This window comes from Corapipo altera, unplaced genomic scaffold (genome assembly GCF_003945725.1).
Source record: "Corapipo altera isolate COAL_440 unplaced genomic scaffold, ASM394572v1 50, whole genome shotgun sequence".
NCBI lineage: Eukaryota > Metazoa > Chordata > Aves > Passeriformes > Pipridae > Corapipo > Corapipo altera.
In genome coordinates this window covers 1115064-1125777 of record NW_020884889.1, presented here as the reverse complement: position 1 = coordinate 1125777, position 10714 = coordinate 1115064, and the positions used below count along the sequence as shown (strand labels likewise).

General features: G+C 50.3%; 1 protein-coding gene across 2 annotated transcripts in view; it reads right to left on the bottom strand.

The window, feature by feature from the left end:
- Positions 1–10714, bottom strand: part of MEGF11 (multiple EGF like domains 11) — a 267324-nt gene that overhangs the window by 1873 nt on the left and 254737 nt on the right. For both annotated transcript variants that reach the window (XM_027644120.1, XM_027644121.1), the window contains 2 exons: positions 6626–6682; positions 171–377 (listed from right to left, as the gene is read on the bottom strand). In XM_027644120.1, the coding sequence (XP_027499921.1) occupies positions 171–377; positions 6626–6682 (264 nt within the window). The remainder of the gene's footprint in view (positions 1–170; positions 378–6625; positions 6683–10714) is intronic.

The following is a 10714-nucleotide window of genomic DNA, read 5'->3' as shown; positions in this document are numbered from 1 at the left end:
GAAGTGTTGATTTGGGGAGCTAAGAGCTCAGTGCTCAGTGCTTCCCCCCACTGCCAGTGTCTCCTTGCCCTGTGCCAAGTCCAGGTTACTTGTGTCAGGAAAGCACAAAACCAGCCTCTGCACTGAACCCCCCAGCTGCTGGAGCAGCCCTCGTGCCACCTACTGCTTACCAACTTCGTAGATGTTTTTATTGGCTGTGGATGAAGTTGGCATTTCGGAATACGGGGACTCCCTGTGACCAGGCGATTTCATTTCCACGTAGCTGCTCTCGGAGTGTTTGCAGGTTAAAATGGGGGGGTCTTTAATGGTGGCGTAGGGGTTTTCACTGCTGTTCAGGGAACAAGTGCTGGAGCTGCACACAGACTCTTTCATATAATCTGCAAAACAAGAGCGGGGTGGGAGCGTGAGGGTCGTTAGCTTAACTCAGTTAATTACAACTGAGCGTCTGCAGGAAGGCTGGGGGTGACAAGGGGACAGGGGGTAAGGAGGATCCTCGACGCATCCAGCACAGACACCCGGCGCTTGTGCTCTGGGTGTTCCAGACCATTGCATCCACAACTCACTGGCAGGAAAGAAATGAAAACCTGCTCAGTACCAAAGGTTTTGCTGTACAAGGTTCTAACTGTCATTTACTGCGACGTTTAATTTGAGGTGGCAGTGCCTTCCCTCCCTCCCCTAATTCCTAAGGAGCCGTGTTTAACTCCTGCCCAGGACCACGAGTCGGCTCTGCAGGCAGGACCTTCTGCTGGGACTGGGGCTGCTGGGCCAGCTGCAGGGTGAGTGTCCCGGGGCTTTGGGCACATCCAAGGCCCTGTGTTGGAATGCACAGCTTTGCCACAGGCTCAGAACTGCACCAGTGCAGCCTTTGCATGTGTGGCCCCCTGAGAGCGCCAGGTTTGGGGTTATCCAGCATCCTACAAGCTGGAACACTTGGGTTTCCACAGGGGGGGACAATACTCTGTCTGAGTCTCACTTTTGCTCTGCTTTACCCCCCCATTGCTGCAAACATCTCCTGCTCCTCTCCCCTGGAGAGAAGGAGACGGTGACGGAGGCGCTACGTGGGGGGAACAAGGTTGGCGTGAGAGCTGTGACCAGCGGCCGGTGACCCTGGCTGGGCTGTGCCAGCCTGCTGCAAGGTACAGTGCCAGTCTTGCTTCAAAAAATAAAAAACAATAGAGAATAAATAAGTCTTAACATTGACAGTCAAGAACGTGCCATTGCTGCCGTGTGCATCCTGCTGGGCAGTGCCAGTAATTTAGAATTAGAGCGATGCAATGAAAGATGAGGCATTTTCTTGTGCTGGGTTACAGTACAAAGGCAGATCCTGGTATATATGAAATACTCCCGGTGAAATAGTGGGACTTGCAAAATAGCTGCAATCCCAGCTGCCCCCGCTGTCTAGTATGGGAGACAAAAAGAGAAATTCAGGTTAAGAAATGACAGACAACACGACATCGCTCCTCCCTTACAAACCTCGTCTCTGAGCCCCATCCTGCTCCCTCTCTCGCCAGGTTTGCTCCACTGGGTGTGATTCTCCCTCCACCAGCTCTGGGGTTGTGTCTGTCTGTGTCTGTGTGTCCATCACCCCCTGGGCCTGGTGCCCCTCACCTCGGTTCAGCCCTGAGCAAGGTGCCAGGTCGTGCCCTGCCACTGCACGAGGAGTTGCCTTTCTGGGCTCCAGTTCCAGAGACACCAGCAAGTCTGGAGAGCCCTGAGCTCTCAGGGTCAGTGAAACCAGCTCCACCACAAACAAACCAGCAGGACGTGCTGGGACCATCAGGGCTGGGAGGCTGGCAGAGGCCCTGGCACCACTGCAATGTTTATTTACTTATAAAACTAAGAACCTCCTTGTCTGACTTCAGCCTGGCTGAGATTAGCAGTGCCTTTGCTTCCAAGTGAAACACGCCTGGTTTGGTACATCACAGCACGTGGGGACCAAGGAACACCGAAATTCCCTGGCTGTTGGACACAGGGTTTGGCCCTCCAGCTTCACCAACCCCTTCCCAGTACAAATCAGGGGAAAAATGCCCCATCCCATCCTTCTACAGGACGATGGAGCGACCCTGGGAGACCAAAGGCTCCTGCACATGAGTGAGCTCAGCGTTGTTGGCCTTTGTTCTGTGTGTGTGACTCAAATTCAGGTGCCAGAGTCTGGGATCTGTTGGTGTGAGAGATGAGGAGACCACGGAAAAGGACTAACAAATGAATTAATCCATTAATCAAAATCTTTGGATTGAAAAGACCTGTTTGGACTGGGCCCCAGCCTTCAGTCAGTGGAAGGGTTGTGCATGAGTGAACTCTCTCGCGTGGACAAGGAGCCAGAGTGGGAGCACTCACTGCTTCAGGGACGTGGCTGGATGAGGAGACACATTCCTGAGGGTTTTATTCCATTCTCAGGCAGAGAAAGGCTCATCTCTACTTGGCAGCAAGTTACAGCTCCTGGTGGCTACTACAGGTCTGTAGTGCTTGTTAGGAGAGCCTGGGCAGCCTTCAACGAGCCAGCTCTACATTTTGGGGCGAGACAGGGAGATTATGACAAACTTCCTTCTCTGTCTCAAGCTGTGCTGCTGAACAAAACTTTTTGGGGCAAACATTCATGGGGCAAAAGGCAGGATCCTCCCTGTGCCCTGAGTGTCCACTACAAAGCATTCCCTGTCGGCACCATGGCTGGGAGGGAACAAATCAAACCAGAGCTGGGCTTAGAATAATAAAATGTCAATTATAAAGGACTGCTGGCTACTACAGCAAAAAAGGGCCGAGTGAGAAATGCTGCTCCTGCAGAGCTGTGTTGGGTCAGTGCTGGTTTGTTTATGGAATTGGGCACATTGGAGCTGGCACAGGCAAAAATCCCAGCACATCAGCTATTTTATTAAGTCCAGCTCAGCTGCTTTTACTTTCCTAAGCTAAAATTCACCTGCCCTGCTGCCAGGGCTGACACTGCCTGCCAGGCAGGTGTCCCTCAGCACCAGCCCTGCCCTTCCCAGGACCGTGCAGGGAGACTCCCATCAAACACCACCGGGGCTGCCCTGACTCGTTTGGCCTCTCCCAGGAACCGCCTTTCCCCAGAAGAGATTGGGAAACAACATGCCCAGGAGCAGATTCCCTCTGACGTAAACGGGAGTTCTGTGTCTACCCCGGGGATCAGACCTTCGCTCTGGATACAATAAATATATTTTATGGAGCACCAGCCCATGTTTGGGAATGTGCTGCACACCAGGGAGCCATTAGCCCACCAGAAACACTGTGCAGGATCATGGAGAATTTAAGGGATGGAGAAGCAGCTGAGTTACTTTGTTATTAAGGTGATTTGGGGATAATTAAGAAGTCTGGCATCGATTGTCAGATTTCATTTCATGAATTAATTTAACCAGAACAAGAGTGTTTAGAAATTCTCAGCCCGTGGTGCTGCAGGCCCTGTGTGAGCTCTGGCCATGCTGCCTCCTCATCCTCCCCTGTACCCACAGGCAGCTCTCATGGAGGTGGAAGCTCAGCTCAACCCGTGGCACTATCACCCCAGTGCTGGGACTCACTGGAAGCACTGGATCAGCTGGACTTCCAGAGAAATATGGGGAATATACTCTAATTTTGCATTCCCTGCCTTCTATGTTGCCTGGATACCAATCACCAGACCTTTGGAGGGTTTATTTTTGTTAGCAGGGACTGGTAATGTCCCTCCCACAGACTGGGTTCCTCTCTTTTGCCCCGAATTTCCCCTGGCATCCTAATGACAAGCCTTGGAACCTCCTGCCCCACTGGAAGTGCTAATGAAAGGTGCTGCACACAGGTAGAACGTGCTGTTCCTGCTATTTAATCCCCCTTAGGGATGCCATGCCTTGCTGGCTGCTGTCCCTGCCCTGCCCAACCCTGGCTGCTGCAGGGACAGAAGCACAGTAAGAGCTCAGTGCTGCTGTTCAGTGACACAGGAGTGGGGACACATCCTGTACAAACCCCAGATGAACCAGGCTGAACCCTGAGATTAGTGCTTCCAGCTCCAGGGATTTTCCTGGCTGTTGTGCAAAGAGTAGGTCTTTTTTCCTTAAAATGTTACTGCCTGAGGTCACATTATTCCACCAGTGCATCAGCACTCATTTAAAAAAAAATACTTCTAAAAAATACAAAAGGACTCAGTTGCAAGGCAAAGCTTGGAAGTGGTGTCACTGAGCACCATGCCCAGGAAAGAAGCTGCTCTGGAAATCTTGTGACTGTTCAGCCCCTGCCACCAGGTGCCACCACTGTGGCACCCAGCCCCTCAATGCCCCTCTGCTGTCAGACACTGGGAGCAACTCTGGCAACCCCAAACCTCTGTGCCTGACCCCCTGCACTCCACTGGCAGCATTCCTTGTGCCAGGCTGCACAGGGAACACCCCTCTCCTGGTGTCCTGCTCTGGGACAGCCCCCAGCCAGCCCCAAGGGGAACAGGCTCTGGTCTTGGAGGAGGAGAACTGGGGAAGGGGGTGGTGGAGCAGGACCACCAGAGCCTGAGCTCAGCCCCAGGCCCCTGTGCCCCTCCCAGGCTCTGAGCCAGTCCAGGAGCACCAAACACCACTTTCAGCTGCAGGAGAAGCTTTCCCCAGCTGGACCACACAGGTGGGAAAGGACCAGGTTTTTAAAGTGGATGAAAGCAGATAAAAACCAAGCCCCCGTCCACCAAGCCTTTCTGCTGACACAATCCAACTGGTTGGGACTGGGAGTTTTTCTCTCTCCATCTTTCAGAGGAATTTGGTGAGTCAGGGCTAACTCTGCACCTGGCAGGGCAGGAAGAGCTGCAAGCTGAGCATGGGGCACATTCCCAGCTCCTTTTGGGAGGAATTCCCCTGGGACCGGGGGTGCCCACGCTGCTCCAGAGCCCTGGGGCTGCCTAGATCCAGGACCTGACCTTCAGAGGGGACTGTGGGAACCTTCAGCCAGCCACAGGCAGCTGCTTCTGAGAACCCTCAGCTGCCAACTGCCTGCAGGTAAGCTCCCCAAAATCCCTGGGAAGCCAGGTGTGTCCCTGTGTCCCGGAACCTGCCCCTGCCAGCGCCAGCCGTGCCCGTCTGAGGCAGCTGAGCAGCACAAAGAACTCCCCAGCTGCCCTGACACGGCTTCTGGGCCTGATTTTTCCATTTATAAGGAGATAAACATGTAAAAGAAATGGTTCAGATCCTAAATAATAAACAAAATACGTAGGAACAGAAAATACATTTCATAGTTCCCTGTCACTGGGATTCTTTTCCTCTGTTCCCGCTGGTTCCCCTCTGTGTGACTGTGCCTATGGATGGGAGCTCCTGCTGCATGTGTTTCAAGCAGCTTTTAAACCTTGTAAACACAGTAATTTACTTTAAACTAATGAAATTAATAGTTCCATGTAAAGAGAACAACTAGCTATAATGTAATAAGATTTTTCTTCTGAAAAAGAGAATCATTGAAGGAGCTGAAACCAGTGGATTGAGTATATTGTATAATATATATGTACATAACCCTTTTAATATTTTAATTCCAGCTTTCTTAAGAAAGACTGGGTCGTGGATTGTTGGTTTCCTTTGGTGTTTCTGTGCAGTAAGGTGAATTTTTAGCAAATATTGCACCACTGTATTTTGAAAAGAGCAGCTACAAAGTGATTATTGACCTCTAGGCCTGGCTATAGGCTGGTCATTGCTTTGTGTGAGGAACAGCTTTGGATATTCCTTGTTAGTTCAGATAAAAGTGTGGCTGTGGAGCACCTCAGGCCTGGCAGAGCAGTGGGGGTCTGGAACCCAGCTCTGTGTGAGGGCACCACTGCCCCCATGACTCAGCCAAGAGCAGCTCCAGGACATTACTGTGGTATTGCCCTCCTTGGCTGATGGAGGGACATTCTCAGGCATGTACAGACACAACAGCCTTGGATTTACATCAAGGACCTCAGCCTGAATCCTGCCTATTCCCAGGAGACAGATTCCTTGCTCCACCTTCTGGAGCACAAGTTCCATGTGCTAAATCCCAGCCCAACCTGCCAGGAGCTTGTGGGAACCACTGTGCCAAGTGCTCCCGTGGTCCAGGCATAACTGGAATGTTTTGAATGTAAACCTGGAGGACAAGTGAAATGTAAAACCACCGGGCCCTGTGCTCAGGACTCATCCCTGATCCCTTTTTAGACCTGCCCTGGAGTCAGTGCCCATAACTTCTCCTGCCATGTGAGGGGTCAATGACCTCAGGGAGGGCTGTTCTCCAGCTCTGCTCCAAATCCCTCTCAGCAAAGGGCACGAGGCAGGGGCAGCTTGTTTTCCAGGGGCCTTGCTTAAGCTCGAGATGGCCAAGAGCAGGGAAGCACCCCAGGCTGTCCTCAGCAGCTGCCACCAGATCCTCGTGGGTGGCCAGTGGGTCCCACAGGAGTGTCCCTTGCCCAGCCAGCTCCACCTGCCCCTCCTGCCCTGCAGCTGAGCCCTCCCTTTTGCCTTGTGCTGCTGTGCCAGGCAGGAGCCTGTGGCCCTGGGAAGCCTGAATCCATAATTCATGGCCCCAGGAGTGCTGCCAGCAGGCAGCTTGTGTGGGTCATGGTTCTGTCCCTCCCTGTCTCTCCCGGCCTCTCTCCCAGGGGCTCCTATCTCACCTCTTCTAGGACACCCTCCTCACACCTGGCAGGGTTCTGCAGCACTGGATACCATACCTTTGAAGCTTTTTTCCATTATGTATGTGTTCTGACGTCTATCCATCCCACAAGCACCTGCATAAAAATGATATATAATGGAAAACAAATAAATATTTATGTAAATTGGATTGCTTTGACTACTGAGCAGCATATATTCTTCCCTCTAAACTGTACATCAGGGCCCTCATTTAGGGAGGCTCTTAAGCACATCCTCAGCCGTGAGCACACACTCAGCTTCAGTGGGGAGCCTGTGCATGCCTGGAATTCTGCATGTGCTTAAGAGCTTCCCTGAAGGGAGGGCTTTCCTGCAGCAGGGTTACCAAGAGCAGCCATCCATCAGGAGATCAGGAAAAAAAATCATCTGCTGGTACATTCATTGCTGAAACGCTGGCTTGGATTAGTGAAAGAAGCCTGAAACGTGTCCTTTCCAACCTGAGTCTGCAGGTTGTGTTGCATCACTCTGTGACTAATTTTAGGCTTTGTTTTGTTTGTGGATAGTGGGTTATTTGACTCACAGCCTTAGATCTGAGATGTTTACAATCTGCTTGAATTACCCACTATGACTTTGCTCATAAATTTGCACGGTTCAATAACTGATGTGACAACAGCCCCTAAGTGCCCACTGTGGTCTGACAGTGCAGAGAGCTGACAGCAACACTTGTGGCTCCATAGGAACTTGCTGTTCCTCCTGGAAGCAGAGACAGAAGGGGATGGGAACCTCTTTCATTTCCAGTATTGCAGATTACCCTCGATATCAATCAAAAGGCAAATCTAATGTAAGCCTTTAAATCTCTTTAACTATAGAGTCTGGTATTTCTTATTGACTAGGAAAATCAATACAAATTTGGTTACTGAGAAATGTCTTCGTGTCTTATGGGATTCCCAGTCAAGTAACTCAGGCTGGGAAAAGAGCCCTGCAAACAGTGTGTCCCAGAGGCTTCCCAGCTATTTGTCCTTGAGTGTCCTCTGGTCTCTGCAGAAAAGTTGTCACAGCCACGGGCAGTGCTGTACCAGTGCCTTTATCAGCACACCTTTGGTTTTTTTGCTAAATAAGGAAAATTACTGAATTAGACAATAAATGTGTGAGTGGCACATCAAAGACAAGCCAACCCCTCTGCTCTGGCTCTCAGAGCTCAGCCCTGAGCACAGGAACAGGGCTGGTGGTGCATGACGGGCTCCCTGTGATGGGGCCCTTCCCCTTCTGGCCAAGAGTGACCCCCAGTCCACTGGAGCACCTTCTGCTTTGTTTTCCACCTCTGATCCTGAGCCAATTCCTGATGCAGAGGGCAAGGCTGACTGGGAGGTGTGGGAAGCTCTGTCACTCAGCAGGATTAGCTCAGTGCTGGTTTTCTCTCCTGCCAGGGCAGAGTCCCAGGCGAGGAGGACGGAGCTAATTCATCCCTTGGCTGCCATCCAAGGGGATTGGGCTCCCTTTCCCAGCAGTGGAGCTCCCCAAGGCCATCCCTGGTGATCACTCCTGCCAGGGCTGAGCAAATCTCCAAGGGCAGGAACACCAAGCAGTGTTTGGGCAGCTTCACATGGTGCCTCTAGCAAGGAGAACTCACACCAGGCTGGGGTGGGAGCAGCTGGAGAGCTCCCAAAAGGTCACAGCGGGAAGGGGCTGTGGCAGGGAAGCAAAGGGGACCCAGGCTGAGCCATGGGGAGAGCATTGCTCTTGGGAACCCTACATGACCCTTCCCAACCTATTCCCTGTAATTCTGCCTTTAGTTTTCTCTTTTCTCTCTTATGATACTGTGGGTTTATGACCCATTTTTGTGTATTCGCTGTGCTCCTCAGGAGGTGAAATGAATTATGGACACATTATTTTTTAACCTGCAGAAGTCATTACTGTGGAAAAGTCCTAAACAGGCCAGGAATGTGGCATTTTATGAAAGTCTGGGTTTAACTTTGAAGCTAAATTATCTGCTGGGTGAAATCAGGGTCTCGGCTGGAAATGCTTTTCCACACCTCTTGGCTTTGAGAAAAATGCAGAGTCAGCTGTGAATCAAACTTAGTGGCTTTGGTCCTTTGGAATAAATTCAGCTTCGAGTCCCTCACGATGGGCTGCAAATCACACTTTAGTCTCTGCATCAAGGACTGCTGTTAAAAAAACATTACACATAAAACCACTTTTGCTGCAGCTCACCGTGCCCAGCACTGCAGCCAATGAGCACAACAACCCTCCCTGAACTCAGGATGTGGTTCAGGAATTTTGACTCCCCTGGGAGAGGAGCTGGAAGCTGGAATCTGCCACTGCTCAATGCAGACTGGACTAGAGCAAGAGAGATCAAAGAATTCCTGTTCTGCAGCAGGAGATGGAGAACAGAGAACTTTGCAAAGCCAAGACCCTCCTTGTAACGAGGGCTGCCTTGGGAAGGCAGTGACACACAGGGAGGTGACAAAGCCGCCTCTTCTTGGCACCAGTCCCCAAACTCTGATCTCTCAAGCCCATGTCCATGGGAATTACTCGTGCTCATCCCTAGACCCCAACTCCCCTGAACAGACACAACCAGCTCTCTGACAAAGCCCCATATTTGACGCAGTGAAAATACAGGCTTTGTCCCTGCATTCCCCACTTGGAAAGAACATGAACCTGGCAAACTAAAGTCCTGCAAAACAGGTAGAACACCTGCAGCCTGGTGAGATCCACTGGAATTAAGAAAACTCCTTATGACTGCAGGTTGTAGAAGATGAGTGCCCGAGTTAACTTTCACATAGGTATTCTTAAAAGTTCCTTTCCCTCAACTATAATTAATATTTAGGACACCTGCAAATTCCAGCAAGCCTACAGACATCTCTGTGAGCCTGATGCTCCTCATCTGCTTGGTCCCATCCTTTGGGATCACTGTCGCAGTCAGAGGGGTTGCTGGCAGGGGGGTGACCAGAAGAGCTGGAGGTTTCCATCCATTCCAAATTTCTCTTCAATGTCTCTTCCATCTCCCTTTAAGTTCTCCCCCACCTCTTGCTCACTTACACCTCTGCTCTCCAGGACATTTCAGAGTCACAGCACAGGAGCTGTGCAGTTGTCCAAGGCCATTTTAACTCTTTTTAACTGAATCCAGCCCTGCCCAATGCTTGGCTGCTCTTCCAGAGCACGAGCTGGGGCATCTGTGTCATAAACCTAAGGCTGGAAGTGGGATAAGAAGGTGCATCATGTCTTTAACTGTGGTACTTCCAGGCCTGATGCAGTTTGAAGGTCAAGATCCCCTCTGTGACCCCACGGGGCTTCACTAATATTTTGTGTTTACAACTCAACATTGAAGATTTTCACTTCTTTTCTGAAATTTCCACAGGTGGAATCTGCAGCTTTTATTGCACCAAAGTAAGATCAAGAAATGAAAACATTTTACAGTTTCATATAAAAATGGCCTTGATCTGAGCAAGAACTCAACATTATGAAAGTCAGCACGAGCAGACATTAATTCTGGTACTGAAAAGGAAGAAAAAAAAATATCTCATTTTCATCAATTACTGTGAAAAAAAGAAAGAAAAAGGTATCCTGGATGCAAAAATGCCATGGGGAAAAACTGAGTGTTTTGCAGGAGACCACTTAGCTAAAAGCTAAAGTATTTAGCACTTCTTACTGCAGAGGCATTTGGCATTGCTTCTGCCAGTAAAATAAAATGCATGAATGCAGGACAGATGTGGCACACAGAGAGCTCAGGACACAGCAAGATAAACAAAAATAAAGCAAATAAGTGTGCAAAAAAAGCGCAGCAAAACGGTAAAAGGAAAATTAACTTGATTTGAGGAGCATTTGGAAACCCTGACCCCCCTGGCCCCCATGTCATGTACAGATAAGCACAACAGCAGTTCTGCAGGTTATTATACAGCAAAGCACACTGATGGTTTTAATGATGAGAAGGTTTTGCACTGAAGCTTGACAGGTTTGTGATTTTCCTGATGCAGGGAAGGCCTGATCTCTGGAGTGTGCCAGGAGCTGTGACAGGACGTGATGCCTGGTGCTGCCCTGGGCTCATTCCTGTGCCACGTGAGCTGGGAGATAGTTGACCTTAAAAATCCCATAATACCCCTTAATGCTGCACTTTCCCCCCCTACAGCATATTTTCAGTAAGATATCAGTAATCCCAGTAAAGGAAAGGGCAA